This window comes from Montipora foliosa, chromosome 3 (genome assembly GCF_036669935.1).
Source record: "Montipora foliosa isolate CH-2021 chromosome 3, ASM3666993v2, whole genome shotgun sequence".
In the NCBI taxonomy this organism is placed as follows: domain Eukaryota; kingdom Metazoa; phylum Cnidaria; class Anthozoa; order Scleractinia; family Acroporidae; genus Montipora; species Montipora foliosa.
The window spans coordinates 28,023,290-28,040,248 of NC_090871.1; the positions used below are offsets into that span (position 1 = coordinate 28,023,290).

The 16,959-nt window shown below is 40.4% G+C and overlaps 1 protein-coding gene across 1 annotated transcript; it reads left to right on the forward strand.

Annotated features, from left to right (window-relative positions):
* The first annotated feature begins 424 nt into the window (after nt 1–424).
* LOC137997234 (BTB/POZ domain-containing protein 6-like) lies at nt 425–3,719 on the forward strand. The gene has a single exon (XM_068843106.1). It carries the CDS (start codon nt 788–790, stop codon nt 2,126–2,128), a length of 1,341 nt encoding a protein of 446 aa, XP_068699207.1. The 5' UTR covers nt 425–787; the 3' UTR covers nt 2,129–3,719.
* Nucleotides 3,720–16,959: the final 13,240 nt, after the last annotated feature.

Consider the following 16,959-nt stretch of genomic DNA (forward strand, 5'->3'; position numbering starts at 1 on the left):
TCTCTCAGATTGGCAGAATCGATTAATCAACTTATATTGTCCACACCTTTATACGCAATACGCAAAAGGAAACCTCCACGCACTGCTTTACTGCTCACTCGCGCGTAGCATCTCACTTTAATTGTCTTATTTCTTTTCTGAAAATTTTCTGTAATTTCGAATAATATAGGGATGTAAATAAGTTTACTGATTCCATCATGGCGGTTTTGTCAGAGCATTGACAACTTGGGAAACCTGATAGTCTGTAAAGCGCTTTCTATCAGTATTTTGACGTCCGTTATTTCTGTTGTTCAGTAGTTATTTTAATCAGCGAGATGCTCATTTTTTACTCTTGTCTCGGTTTAATTATGGACTTAATAATCTCTTCACGTTTCACAGCATAGCAATCACATGAAAATAAATGGACTGTTCATCAGAAAGCATCCATGCATCACAAGAGGCATAGTCTGCTGGCAGCTGATTTTTTCTCTAAGGGTCACTAGGACGAGCGCTTAGTCATCGCAAACTCGAAAGGGCGGTATGCCGTTGGCCGTGGAGAGAAGAAGGCGAGACAAGGGTGGTATGGCCGTACCATTCCCCTTTAGCCAAAACGTCTCGCTTCATAACCCGTACTGAATTACGAGAGAAAAACAGACTGCCAGCAGTCTACAAGAGGCATAGTACTAGCGTGACGTGTGTCTCAGCTGAAATTTCTGTACACCCTTCACGCTGCTAAGTATCGGCTTCACGGACACAAAAGAAGAAACGAAGTATCGAAATTATTTCTAAATTCCCTATCAAGACGAAGATGTCTTCCCCAGAAAACTGGCAAACAAAGAGGCCCACAATCCGAGAACGAACCATGTTTATGCTGAACAACGACCTTTTCAGCGATGTGAAGTTTGTGGTTCGTAAATCTAACAGCGATTACGAAAGTGAAAGTAAGCAAGTTATTCCAGCTCACAAGTTTGTGTTGTCGATTAGTAGTCCTGTGTTTGAAGCCATGTTTTACGGTGAGCTAGCGGAAACTAGTGGCTGCATTGAACTGCCTGACTGTGAATACAACAGTCTGCTGGAGCTGTTTCGTTTCATGTACAGCGATGAAGTGAATTTAAGCGGAAGCAATGTTATGGAGGTCTTTTATTTGGCGAAGAAATACATGCTGCCTTCCCTGGTTGATAAATGCAGCGAATATGTGCAAAGTAATTTACATCCATCAAATGTCCTCAGCATCCTTCCATTGGCTGAAAAGTACGACGACAAAGCCTTGGTAGATCGATGTTGGAAAGTGATCGACACAGAGTCGGAAGAAGTCGTGACGTCAGATAGATTTGCGACAATTCAACGCTCCTTTCTTGAGGCAATCATCTCAAGAGACACTCTTACCATGAAAGAGATCGACCTGTTTAAAGCTGTTCACTTGTGGGCGACAAACCAATGCAAAATGCAAGGCTTAGAAGCGAATGGTGAAGCAAAAAGAGGGATTCTTGGGGAAGCAGTATTTAAAAAAATCCGCTTTCCCTTGATGAAACAACAAGAATTTGCAACCGTCGTCCTTGATAAAAAAATCCTAACTCAAGACGAAGTAATCAACCTCGTTAAGTTCTTCAATTCAGCATTGGGGACCACCCCAGTGGGATTTCCTGAGACAAAGCGGTCAGGTTTATCCTCAGCTGTGTTTCGCACTTGTGATAGATTTAACCACGTAAATGAAAGTCAGTGTTGGCGTTACAGCTCGAGGTTAAAGGACTGTCTTATTTTTAGCGTGAATAACAACATCAAGTTGCATGGAATGTCTTTATTTGGCAGTATGAACAACGACTATCACGTTAAATTAGTGATCAAGGATCTTCACAGCCAGTCCACCGTTAAAACCAAGACGGATGGCTTTAGGTCAAAGCAAATGGAATACAAAGTTGGTATTTACTTTGGGTTTGAAATTGTTTTTGACACGCCACTTGATGTGAAGAAAACCACCTATTATCAAATCGAAGCAGAAATCTCTGGGCCCTCCTCTGGCAAGGGAGAGAACGGCCTTTCTGTGGTTGACGTGTCTGGCGTGCAGTTTACATTTAAGGAAAGTGCAGCGGACTATAACGGAACATGTCCTTCCCGTGGGCAATTTCCCCGATTTTTGTTTTCTTTGTAAGATTTTTTTAAATTGCTTGTTCCGCTACATCTGACAGTCATAAAACAGCGTTTTCAAACTATCAATCATTAGCAAAAATGTACACAATTGCCACAAGTCTGACCCTAAAGTAATACATGAAATTCGCAGACTTGTGACACATTGTGACGTGTATAGTAAGTACCATGAATCACATTGTTCATTACATTATTTGGACTGTTTGTAAAAAACCGACAACTTGCTCTTAAAAAGCCTATGAGAGGCCTACGTGGGTTAAATAATGCAAGTACTCACACTTAATTTTTAAAAAAGGAGTTTCGACACTCAATTCATGATTGAAGAAGATAAGCTTTCAAAAGAAATTTGAATTTCTTCAAAGTTATTTTAAATTCTTTCTCTAGCTGCTAGTGGAGGTGATTATATCTTTAATAAATCATAATCAATAAGTTTAACTCATCCGTTTATTTCTCCGAAGTATTCACAGCTATCACCAATTCACTTATAGGTTGTACAAAAGTTGGGTATTTGCTTTTTCTAGAACCTACTTATGCTGCCAATCACGCTAGGGGCGGATCCAGGATTTTTCTTAGGAGGGGGTGCACTACTAAGGAATTGCATAGCTGACTGGTGACGTATTTTTTTTGGCAGAATGGCAGTTGTATTAAAAAACAGTAGGTCATGTTAGGGGAAAGGTGCGCTGCCCCTGCACCCTCCCCCATATCCGCCCGTGCACGTCTTGTATTACAAGCACAGTTATCCACTAAATCAATTTCCTGTCTTGGTTTGTTGAATGAAAAATTCCTAATTTTCCTTATCTTGTAAGATAATGCACCTGCCTAGTTCCCAGCTAAGTTATATCATATCACGTTTGTTAAGCGGTTAATTGTAAATGTTAGAGTATTCCGCTGTAGATACGAATCGTAAGATCAGTGGATGTACTGAGCTTCAAGCAGAGAGAAGTTAAAGGGATAGATAAAATTCACTTCAACTTCAACTTCATCAGTGTTCCAACTATTACTGAACTTCGTTACGGTGCAATAAATTTAGACATTAAGAGCAGAATGCTTTGTCAAAACGCTCTATTATTCTGTTCAGATTTTTTTGCTCTCTAATTGTCAAATTTGTCTCACAGGAAAAAGGTGCTTGAACCATTCTGGTCTTGGTAGACACCATTATTCGAAAACCTAATTTTTCCAATCAGTTTTCCAGGAACATTACCTCGTGTCAGGCTAAAACACCCACCATATCTTTTATCTGCGCTGGCTTTAAAGTGCTTTCATTCACAACACCAAACCGGGTAATGACTTGTGTAGCAATCCCCGTTGACTAAGAAGCCTGCGTGGGGCGAAATCTGTCCTGATGACGTCGTAGTTTTCTTTAGTCGCTGACTCGGTTCGCTTAAGGTCATGCAAAACTATCATCAACGTAAACAAAACTGCCTATACCCTGGTATCTCCACCACTTCAATAATAAAAGTGGCGGAATAACTTAATGAAACTGAAAAATACGACGCCGAAAATAGAGATAGAAGGTGGAACTCTAAGTTTTCCTTTGTGCATGATCCAGTAATGAAGCTAATAAAGATTCTTCAACGAAGCCAATAAAAGGTTCATGTTCGGAAAACAATGTCCAGGTGGTGATATCCGCTCTTTAGACCAATTAATCTAGACTAACCAAACTGCTGGAAAACATGTTATTAATCAGGGTATCTATTGCAAGTTCCGATATAATCGCTTTTTAAAATAGAACTTGGTTAAGACCGTATTGGAATACTGAATGACAATAAGCTAACCGTCACAAACCTAAAAAATTCTTCAAGTTACTTTAAAATCAAAGAAGAGACGGATTACGAATGCAGGAGGACAGGGAGAGTGTTAGAAAAAAGCGCGCAGAAGTTTACAAGGTAAGGTAAAGTCTGCATATGAGCCAATTGGCCCGGTTTCAGTAGCATGAAGCGACTAGGAGTATTTTTACTCCCCCCTGGATGGGATGCCAGTCTATTACAATGTTACCCCCAGCATTAAATTCGCCGGTACCCATTTATACACATGGGTGGAAAGAGGCACCGTGTGAGTAAAGTGTATTGCCCCACGAATACAACACAATTAACGTTCCCGACCAGGGCCCGAACCGGGATCTATAGCTCCGGGGTTGAGTTGTGTTTCTGGGTATTGCTTAATTAAATCATTTCTTCACCTTCTCCTATACAAAAATTCATTGCCTAACTAGTGAATTCCACCGTAAATTTCACGCAAAAAATCGATATCCCATGAATCACGAAGCGATGACTGCAATTTCGGTTCTTCAAGCGAAATTTACCAGTTGATCAATGATTTTTTCTTGAATCGCACGAGTTTTAAAAGAAAAAAAAAAGCACACTCTCGGCAAGCAAACGGAAAGGAAAGTCATGTCAGAATAATTGTCAAAAACCAGCGAATAGGAATCACGCTAAAATTAGAAATCAGAGACGAATTATCTCGTGACGTGACAGATCGTTAGGAAACTTTGTCAGTTCAAGGTCAAAAAGAGTTTTATTGATGAAAAATCCAAGCATCTTTAGTTCACGACCGAGTCAGAAGGGGAATGGGTCTATTCCTGATGTGACGTCACAATCTAATTTGCATGCATGTTTACAAAGAGTTAATGCAATGTAAATCAGTTTGTGACGTCACATCAGGAATAGACCCACTCCCCTTCTGACTCGGTCGTGAACAAAAGATGCTTGGATTTTCGCAACTTTCGAAGCCTATAAAACGGCAGAATTTGTTAGAAAAATGAAAAAATTGCCGCAATGCGTTTCGAGCAAGTGCAAAGATTCATTTTAGCGAAAAAAACATTTTGGGGTTAGGGGCACTTTAATGAGAAAATGTCTGGTAAAGCTTATCAAACAGCTCAGGGTTAAGTTGCCATTTATGACGTGATTGATGCTTTCTAGACAGAGTCTGCATCTACGTTAGCAGAGCCTGCAGTAGCCTGCTTTTAGCCTCAGTTAGATCATGTTCACAGCCTCAAGCCATTTTCTGGCCGGTCTCAAACATCTCAATGGCAGTTTTTCCGACTTACGCTGCCATTCAATTTGATACTAATTATGCCTGTCAGCCACTTGACGAAGTTAATGGTGATAACAGTCCATCTCTTGTTATATATTGTGAAGGATATTGAGGCTCTCGCAGTTCAAGTGAGTGAAGTGCCCTTATCGATCGTTTTGACTCTCAGGAGACAGAATTGCGGGACCATAGCAGCCAGTTGGTTCTTGTCACTGCTGTCAAGGGTCGTAAAGTCATTGAATATGGTGGCAGAGATTGCGATAAAATTATGTCTGTAGGTAATCCGCCAGGAAAAAAAGTGAGACAATAATGAAATGGCATTGCTCAACAAAGAATTTCAAGGTATTGATATTAATGTGTGAACATAGTATCTTGAATAAAATGTCCGGTAATGCTTATGGTGTTAAGTTTTTGATCCACACGAGCTACATTGTTAGATTCCATTTATAGCCAACCGGAAGTTGCGGGTTCGTTGCTTTAAACTCTAGGCTACGAAACCTTTAACTTCATGCTTAGATGGTCTGGCTTTGGCTATGACTGCTAACTATGAGTTGAATCAGAGGTGTAGGGATGCCATGAAACTTCATTTTACAATGAGTTTGCCTGGGGTTCATAAAGTTCTTCTAATCCTGCTGATGAGTTTCTATTTGGTGGAGAAACCACTAAGAGAGTTAGGATAATAGCAGAATTTAACAGAATTCCAACTACGTTTGTTTCCAGTTATTTATTTATTTATTTATTTATTTATCCACTTTCACCACAACAGAGAAACAGGCTGTGGTGGGGATCGCATAACAGAGCGAGGCTCCAAATTAAGTGCGCCCTTTTTACCCTCCCAACCATGATATACCACAGAAGAGTATGAGTTTATAACTATGCACAGTGCAACCTCGTTCCCAGGGTCTCTCTTCTCTGCCTCCATTGTCGTTGAGAAAAGACCCTGGTTCACGCTGGTCACGTGGCACTCGTCCACAAACATTTTCCCACTAGGGTAGTGTTTTCGTTATATTTTGATCTCGCAACCGCACCTGGGCGAAAAAATATGCGTTCAACAAGGCCTCGTTTACCGCGGCTAAAAATATACACGCTATTAAAGCGCTGTGAAGTGGTAAAAAAGATATCTTAACGACATCGACAATTTACACGAAGTTGTTGAAATATAAATATCATAAGTCAAAACTGTCGACTCGCTCTACAAGATTGTGACTTTAGCAATCACGTTGTTTAACATTCTAAAGAATTAAAAACGAAAATCAAAGAACAAAATTTAATACCTGCACATGCTAATACAGTTTGATTTGATGGATTTGACGTCGATATATGACATGAACAACACACCGGCTGATCGCTGAACATGTTTGTTTTCCATGTATAAACGTTTCGCTTGTTTTCTTGCACGACAAAATCTTCTTTCCTTTAAAATTGTCGCAAACTATTAGCATTCTTCGTTGATCCGGACCTTCACACAGGTAAAAACTTGAATAACGCGAGGATATTTTCTGTGTTGTCCGATCGATTTGACTACAGCTTTTATCTTTTCACGTCGAATTCCATATGTGTAGTACATAAAGTACTGCTGTCAAACGTTTTGTCAATGGTCATCTGGCCACAAAAACAATTGTGTGCTGATTCCCTTCTTTGCAATGTCGCCAAGGCCTACATTGCCACCCATCCCCTATCACGCATTTGGTGAACCTCCCATATTCTGGGAGACACGTGACCAGCGTGAACCCGGGTTTTTTCTCAACGACAATAGACCCTTTGCATAAATGGCGCCCAAATTTGAATAACAATACTTGATACATCCTTAGCCTCACATTCATAAGAAACATCCTTTGTCTTGACACATAAACTCGAGGCTAAGGATGTATACATTATTATTACTCAAATTTAGGCGCCATTTATGCAAAGGGTCTATGGAGGCAGAGGATAGAGACCCTGGGAACGAGGTTGTGCACAGTGTCCCAGATTATTGCCGTGGCGCTAAAGAATTTGTCACTTGAATAAAGTTCATTATTAATAAGGAGGAGGTTTGCAAATGTCCGTGCTCAAGTCAGACCAAGGTTTAACTCTTATTCTGCTTGAGGTAGTTTTCCGGAAAGGTAGGGGTAGGTGCTTCCGAAATCGTGGTACCCAGTGAGGTTGTGTTACCTCCCCACTTGTTTAGCCTTTCTGTAATGTGGTCTAGCCAGACAGGCCAAGGTCCTTTCCCGAGGCAAACAGCAATCTTGGTATGTAGGTCCAGATGAGGAAGTCAACGGTTTGTTAAGCAACCAGCCACCATTAAGGGCGGGACAGACTGAAAATTTATTTTCTGAGTTGCTGACGGTCACCTCAGATCCAGAAATCTTGGACTATGTAGAACGTTGTCACATAAAATTTACAGATGATCCTTCTGAGCATAGTTTTTGTCGGGCGACGCATTTTTAATGCTGTTTGCTATGTCTAAGGACGTTTTTAAAGCTAGAGGAACTTGGTGTGATCCACGATCACTGCATTAACTAGGGAAATGCTTGGCCCCTATTTTACCAAATTGGGTGGATGGTTCGCATAGATCTATTTTTCATTTTGAGAACTGCAATGCAGCTGTTCGTTTTCGGCATTTTAATTTGGATGCAGTCAACGTAGTCCTCATTTTGCTTACCCTGTGAGGAGCTTATTTGGCCTTCTTAGTTTTTTTAAACTTGTCTATTATGCTTGTCCCGTTGCCTTAGAGCACAGGAAAGTCCTTAAGTTTCTTTTAATGAGCAGCTCTATGAATTTAAGTCCTTACTCATAAGTTTGACTTCTGTGTTCCCCGGGGATTTTCACCATGGTTATGAAACATTCCCTACCGGTCCTTAGGCGTAAGGGACTTTCTGTGAATATGTTTCTCTGGTATTTGCTTCCTTATTTCCAGGGAAAGGATTTTCTTAGTTGCTTTCACGCTGTGCGAGAGTCAGTCCAATTATCATTAAATTAAAACTGTTTTGACCCCCACAAAGGGAATCTGACTTGATGAGGGTGTAACTATCCGATAAAAGAAAGGAAAGCGGAAACACTTGTGTTCAGAAGCTCTCAGTGAGAAGGAGTTTACTATTCACTACGTTGTTCAGGTTATCGGAAAGGTATTGTCTTCACTACCAGGGGTTCAATTTGGAAATTATGTTACGGTTATTTAAGACGGGGTAAACTTCTAGCCTTGGCCCATAATACAGGGGATTATGATACCCTATTGTCTTTATTTTGCTCAGCTAGGCCACTGAGTTACAAATGTAGGCTGAGATTGTCCACCAGGCGTTTCGTTACACTGGTCATCGACAGGTGGTTTATATGTTTCAAACTGATGCCAGTGCTAGTGGCTGGGACATTACCTATGCAAATAACGTTTCTTTCAGTCTTGGGAGCAGGAATCGCTGTACAGTAATCCTAATTCCCAAATGTTTAGTTACGTAAGAGGCCGACTAGGCCAAGGGCATCCTAGTGGTGCCAGCATGCACCACTCAGGCTTGGTATATTCGAGTACTACAAATGATGGGTCAGCGGCCTTTGTTCTGGACTTCAGGCAGCGTGCTGCTGATCCACCCGTCTGCCAATAGCATGCACAGAGTGCAAAATCAGCTCAAGCTGATTGCACGGCTCGTTATCTGGTTACTCAATAAAACGTGATGCTTTTCTGAGTACGTTACCCAGGACAGGTGTCTTTCTACTCAGACACAATACAGCGTTTATCCTTTTTAAATGGGTTGTATTTTGACATGTCAGAGTCAAAGGGAGTTCCCTGCACTCTCCCCGGATCTATAGCACTTGTTTTAGAAGTGTTTTATAGGGAAGATATCGTTGATGTGACCTATTGCCATTAATGTGCCAACCAAAACCTCCCTGGCTGTTGAAACCAAAGGTCTTTTGTTCCTGCGGCTGGCACATTTGAATAACAAGAGCAATGTTTGTAAACACAAAACCTCCCTATACCGAGTTTCCATCTGTGTCATTCGGCACTGATCACTGTTAGATCAGCTTTGTCTCGTATGATTAGCGCTGAGAATACCTTAGTTGGCCAACATCCAGTTGTTCATCGTTTTTTGAAAGGTGCCTTTGGGAGTAAGCCCCCCTAAATAAGTATTATGGTATTTGGGATGTGCAGCAAAGGCTGCAATTTGGGAGACTCACACTGGCCTTGAAGGAACTCCCGTTAATACTAGCCTTGTTATTAGCGTTACAACAATACTTTGGGACGACCTAATATAAGCGATAGTTACCAGGAAAAGTCTCAAGATGAGTGTGTGTTTGTTTCTTGGTAGTCATATCAGCAATGCTAACACTGTTAGGAGCGTTTCTAACTTTGTTCATGGATTGTTTATAGAAGTATTTGGTAGTCTAGACGTAAGTTGTAGAATAAAATGGGTATATTAAGACATTGTAATCTTGGTGTTTGGTTGGTGTTTTGGGCTCCTCATAGTGTCGTCACACTCATATCAGTACCGGAGGTTACAGTTTATGAGATAGAATTGGAAAGTTAAACCAGACTTACCTGTAAGTTGAAGTTTGACTTGAGTTCTATGTAATAAAGAGTAGTAACCGAAGGCATCTGACATGCTCACCTCTCCCTCCCTGTGCTTGTTTCGAGCCCTTAAGCCTTGGTTACTATTCCTCTTTATGGAATTGCTTTCTGTGTTTTAATGTTCCTCCTATGAGGGGGAGGATTTGAAACAGGGATTGTGACGTCACTCCCGGCAGACTAAAATATATTCTAGCAAGCTGAAATAAACCAATAAAAAGTATGAAATTGTGCAACACTTACAACTAAGCTTTATGGATCCGAACTTTCCTTTCATCTGTTACAATTTTGAAAACTCAAATGGCAAGATTTTGTGATTTCTAGGCAGCTTCGCTTGATGGTGTATTAATAAAAGCCATTCAACTTGTCAACACTCACGTGATTGTTCAGACTGTTTTGTGCTCATTTTAACCCTCGCCTAACGGCTCGGGCTAAAATGAGTCCGCGTCGAGCCCATACAATTGCTAATTGCTTGCAATTTATGCTCAGTCAGACATGCGTCTGCGGGAAAAAAATTACAGACAAATCTGGGCAAATTTTAGTGCAGGTTGTACCCTCAAATTCTTGTCGGTAAAATCCTTTGGTTAGCAACTTAACTTTACCATTCACATTTTTTCAAGTTATTGTAACTCAGATTCCCATAGAAACACTGTTATCTTGGACACGTTTGCCTACCCGTCAAGATGGCTTCCAAAACCGTGATAAGGCCTGAAGCGAATGAAACAAGCAGCTCTCTAACCTGCCCGGCGTTAGAAGAGTGTTAACATTCTGTAAACTATAGTTAGCTCTAAGCAGCCACGAGATTAAAAGCGCCAATAACACCAGTATTAGTACTTGTTTGTTTTTACTACATATATTTCATCCCGACATTGCTTTTCACCTTCACAACTGGTGTTAAAAAACTTTCCGTTGGAATGTTCATAAAATGGCTTATTTCTTCATTGACAACAGGGTTTTCTCCAAATTGAGTCATTTTCGATGAGGGCCCGGGCGTTAGCCCTTGACACGAAGTACTGCTGTAAGCTGTCCTTTTGACGCCGCCGGAGTAACTCCAGTCGGAGATCGATGATGTTGTTCTAAAATTCGATGCTTATCTCCCTAAGCAGATGGTAGGGAAGCCGTTGAAAATTTTCTCCGATATTTCTTCAACAGAAGCAGCCGAAAAGACTTGTTGTAACTCGGTAAAAAGCTTGACTGAAACAATTAACAATCTTTCGCGTGCACTTATTACACATAGAGCGTTGGTCATCAAGACCAACGAAAGGCTGTAGTGCCTAAATTAATTTTGACTATGACTGGTTTTCCATTCAAAGTACCCGAAAACTCTTTGTTTGTAGTCCCACAGAACAGTAGCACCGTAGCAGTATTACGGTATTTTGTAAGTAGACTTTCAGGACAAATTATATAAACCTTTCCCATCATCGGTGGAAAAGTTTATTTACAAAATACAGGCCGAATGGCAGTTGACACATTTGACAGTTGGGTTACCGGAAGTGATTTCCATTGGCTAGTTGTAGACACGTAACGTGCTATTATGGGGGTTGATGGCTCAATTGAAAGACTCTGTGTCAGGCTTTCCTTTCCCTCTCCTTCTAAGGAAAGCCTGATACTCAGGCTACCAGATAGTAGAGCTTGACTTTTGTGAACTTTTGTGGTGCATGAAAGGCATCTCAGAGGACGAGCACTGATAAGGCTGTCATTTTGTATTATAGTACTTTTGGTTGCTGTGAAAAAGAAGTTGAAGTGAACTCGGAAATGATAAACATGGTCCATGCCAAAGTTACTCGATTCCCTTCACTTTCTTCAGTCCTTTTACTAGTAATCAGATTTCCTCTCAGGGGGCTATTTACGTTGTATTTCGTCAGAAACGATGCGTAGTTATTTTGACCACAATTTACCTTTTTAAAGACAGTGCTTACTGAATTCAAAGGTATTTTTGCGCTGGTTAAGAATGTCCTGAAGATCTTAACAAGTGTTATATTTGTTAGAAAGCTTTAAAATACAAAGCAATGTATGGCGTTCTAATGCAAATCGAAGCTTAATTATCTCTGAAAAATGCACAACTAGCCCCAATTTTTTTTTTTAGATACAAAGAGCATTTACTAAATTTTGCTTTTCTCTGCATAGTTTTAATCCGCGCAAAAATATCTCTGTGTTAATATGCACCATCCACAGGAGACCCAGTATCTCGAGATGTGCAGAACCTATGCGCAATAACAATAGTAGGCACCGTCCTTAAATCAAACAGATCTCTCTTACTTATGATTCAGAGTTTACTCAAGGAAAAAGTATATAATTTCATTCAGTAACATGAAGCATAGTATTTAGCGCTTATTAAAACCAAGTCAAGACGTAAATAATCTTATCCTCTAACCATTGTTTTTCTTTTATCGAGTGGGGTCCAGTTTGGGGGGAAGAGGGGGGGGGGGGGTCCATGTTTTGTACAATCTCTGCTCAAGACCTATTGAAATCTCCCTTCAATTCAACGCACGAACCATTGTTTAATTACCACAAGCATACTTGAACATCTTCCTTCCCCTCGGCAGCTTTTCTATTATTTAGGTAAACTAGTGATACTATTAAATCCCCTCAAGGGGATGCTTGATGATCACTTCATTGAAATTTAAACTCACAGCATCAGAGGTAATAAAAATGGTAAGTTATATCGAGGTGAACCAAGCCATTAGTCCCAACAACATCCCAGGCAGATCGTGAAAGGAAACTGCGTCTAACATTATCCGATCCCTCTTTCCTATTCTCAACCTATAACACTGTCATTGGGGAAATTTCCTGATCAGTAGAAGTTTGATCTGTCCTGTTCACAAAATGAAGACCCCACTCTGGCCAAGAGTTACCGTTCAATTTCATTATTATGTATTACCTTTAGATGCCTAGGAAGATGTGTTTGACCTTCAATTTGGCTATGGAGACTTCTTTCACCAAATGAAGGTAAACGGAAGACAGCGAAATTCATGTAAACTCAATCAAGTTCCTCATACAAAACAAAATTTTTTGAAATGTTATTTTGAATCGAAGCCTGTCCTAGTGAGGTGTAAAAGGCTTGTAAAACTCTTTCTTATTACCTTTGGAATAGTGGGGTGGAAGTTGATGGGGGAAGGCGTGGGGGGAGGGAGGGCACTCCCATATAAAATGGACGGGGGTGCTCGTCGTACCTTTTAGGAGAAAAAAAAGTGGTTTTGGTACCTCTTAGGGTGTTTAGCCTCAAAAGGTCCACAGCGGGAGCTTTAGCGGTACTCTTTAGGGTATTGAGCCGAAAAATCATGACAGAAGACATTTGATAATTGACTATTTTTTAATTTAATGTGAAAAAAAATTATGCCACACCCACATACCTCTTAGGGGTTCTTTTCAAATTTCCGACGAGCACCCCCGTCCTTTTTTCGACTGAATGCGCTGCTGATGACCAACGAGAATCTCCTTGGAAATCAATGATAATGAATGGAAACCACGAAAGAAGCTCTCGAGGTAAACGATCGAAAAACAAACCCAAAGGAACAACGCAAAAGAACTCCACTAGGTCATCAAAGCTGCGCCAGCCTGCAAATTCTGCTAACGCAAGAAGGAGTTCGCAAAATGCAGAAGAAGCAACCTCGATAAAAGAGAGCCATTTTGCCAGAGCGGATAGGAAACCTGTCACAGTTGTTTGTGGCGACAGCATAGTGCAAAATGTACGAGGATGGAAACTTTCTAGATCCAACAAGGTTGTAGTGAAATCTTTTTCTGGCGCAACCACATCTGACATGGAAGATTACGTAAAGCCAATAACCAGGATATGTCCAGAAAGCTTGATTCTACATGTCGGTACAAATGACCTGCTGTCGATCCAAACACCACAACAAATTGCTGAGAGTATTGTGAACTTGGCGGACCAGATTGAAAGTGACTCGCCGGAGACTCTTGTCTCTATTTCTGCTATTTGTGTCCGGAAGGAAGATGAACTGTGGAAAAAGGCTACTGAAATTAACAAGTTGCTTAAAAGGTTCTGCTCCAATCGAAGATGGGGTTTCCTTCCTCACATCAACATTGACTCTTCGTGTCTTAATGCGAGTGGACTTCATTTAAATAGAAAAGGGGTGAGCATTTTGTCCAGTAACTTTTTAACTCATATTGATAATATTTGAATCTCTAGTGCTTGTGAAGTGCAGTGTGAGTCTCGGATTGATGATTTTATCTCTCCCATTTTACCCTCCAGTCGTGGATTCAAACTAGCTAATTTGAATGTCGCCAGTTTGGTGAAACATATCGACGAACTGAGAATCTTGCTCGCAGACACGCCCGTTGATGTTCTATCAATTAACGAGACCAGGCTTGCCGACTCGGTTAAGGACAGTGATGTTTACATTGCTGGCTATGAAATTATTCGCCGTGACAGGAAAACAAATGGCCGCTTTGGTGGTGGTGTTTGTTTCTTTGTTCGCTCGAACATTAGTTATTCTTTGCCATCTGATTTGAGTATTCACCAACTGGAAAATCTTTGTATAGAAATCCGCAAACCGAGATCAAAGCGTTTTCTCGTGGTAACCTGGTATAGGCCGCCTGACTCTTCAGTTGAGATCTTTAGTTATTTCGAATCGCTTATAGGTAAAATTGACGCGGAGAATTTTGAGTTCTATGTTTTGGGCGATCTGAACTGCAACTTAGCTGCTCCTCAATTGGACCATAACGCAAATCTACTCTCTAGCATCGCTGATGCTTACAGCCTGCAGCAGCTCATTACTGATCCCACTCGTTGCACTGAATCCTCTTCAACTTTAATTGACCTCGTTTTTACTAACCGTTCTGATAGGATTGTATGTTCTGGAGTGTCTCATATAGGCATAAGCGATCACAGCCTTATTTATGCTTATCGCAAGCTTTCTATAGATTTACCCTCGAGGGGCCATACTACAGTTACCTATAGAAAATTTAAGAACTTTAATTTATCCAATTTTCGTAGAAATATTGCACATCAAAATTGGCAGATCATAGGTAACTATGATAACCCAAATGATATGTGGGAAGCCTGGAAAAAACTGTTCCTTCGTTGTGTTGACAAGCATGCCCCCTTGCGTAATAAACGTGTTCGCCCTTGCAAATCACCTTTGATTACTTCGCAACTCAAAAAGCGCTTTCATGCAAGAGATATTCTTAAGTTAAAAGCCACTCGTTCTGGTAATGCAGAGGACTGGCGTAAATTCAAAAAACTTCGCAATATAGTAAACAATGAAATCAAACGTGCGAAAGAATGTCACTATAAGCATGCCCTCAATGAGTACCAAGGTGATCCACGTAACACTTGGCGGATTGTCAATGAGCTTATGTCTAGGAAGTCACACAAATGTGTCATAAGCGAACTTAAGCTCCCCTGTGGCAATTCTATTTATGATTTCCATGAGTTGTCTAACGCCTTTAATGATCATTTTTCTTCCATTGGGCCTAAGTTAGCAAATGATATTCACGCCAATGAAGACAATTCTTCTCATTTGGATTATTTAGCTGAGACTGGTCACTGCACATTCGAACTAAAACCGACCAGCGTCTCTAAGGTTCTTCTTCTTTTATCCAGATTATGTGAGTCAAAATCTACTGGTTTGGACAGAATATCTGCAAAACTCTTGCGCGAATGTGCTGACTTAATAGCCGAATCACTCTGTACTATCTTTAATCATTTTATTGTTTCTGGAATTTTCCCTGATGAATGGAAACTTTCGAAAGTCATCCCCTTGTTCAAACAGGGTAATCGTTCAGATCTAAATAATTACCGCCCAATTTCAGTAATTCCAGTTGTAGCTAAAGTCTTTGAGAGAATTATTTATGATCAACGCTATAATTACCTTACTATACACAAACTCATTTCAAGACACCAATCGGGATTTCGACCTCTTCATTCCACCGTCACTACCTTACTTGAAGCTACCGATAGCTGGGCTTACAACATTGACCAGGGTAATGTAAACGCAGTCGTTTTCTTGGATTTAAAGAAAGCCTTTGACACCGTCGATCACGATATTCTTTTGTCTAAACTTGCGAAATATGGTGTCAGTGGCACTTCATACAATTGGTTTAGATCATACTTGGACTGCCGCAAGCAACGATGTTTTATAAATGGTTCTCTCTCTGGGGACCATTTCCTTACTTGTGGTATACCTCAAGGTACAATTCTGGGTCCACTCCTTTTTCTAATATATATTAACGACTTACCTTACTGTCTATTAAATTCTGAACCTCGAATGTATGCTGACGACACACACATAACTTTTGCTAGTAATAACACCCAAAGTATTAACTCTGTTTTAAATGAGGATCTTGCTAGAGTTGAAAAATGGCTAACTGCTAACAAGCTTACTCTTCACGCATCTAAAACTGAGTTTATGTTGATCGGATCGAGGCAAAGGCTAAGCACGTTTCACAACCCTCCGTCACTTATTATTGACGGTGCACCTATAACTCAAGTTACCTCTACGAAATCTCTAGGTGTTCATATTGATCAGACTTTATCTTGGAATGTTCATGTTGAGACTTTATGTAAGAAAATCGCGTCTGGTATTGGAGCGTTGAAGAGAGTGAGGTCTTTCGTTCCACATGAGACTCTCCGATCAATCTTCATGTCTTTAGTACAGCCTCACTTTGATTACTGTGATTCTGTCTGGGGATGTTGCGGCAAAACCCTAGCCAGTAAACTTACAAAACTTCAAAATCGCGCTGCGTGTATACTCACTTACTCGAACTATGATGCCAACGCTGATAACCTTATCCAAAAACTTGGATGGATAAAACTTGATTCTCAACGAACAATCCATAAGGCTGTGATGGTTTATAAGTCGCTTAATGGTCTTACTCCCGATTACCTTAGTTCTAAATTTGTTGACCGTAGTAGCGTCTCCAGTTACTCCTTAAGGGACACAGAGGGCAAACTAGCTATCCCACAGCCACACACAAACTATATGAAAAATAGCTTCAGTTACACTGGAGCAGTTCTTTGGAATAATTTACCAATCGAATTGAGGCAGGCTGACTCCCTCAGAGCGTTCCGGGCTGGCTGCGAGCGTTTCTTTTCATCAAGTTAATCTACAATTCTATACACGGCACTCATGTAAAGCAGGTTTTTATTTTGTCATTTAATATTATAGTTATATTTATTGATTACTTAGAACAATTTTGAATAATGTAGCTGTAGTCGTTGTATAATTTGTAATAATTCTGGTAATTAATTAGGTTTTTATACTTGCGACTGATGAGTTTACCGTGTCTAAATAAAGTTATCCTAT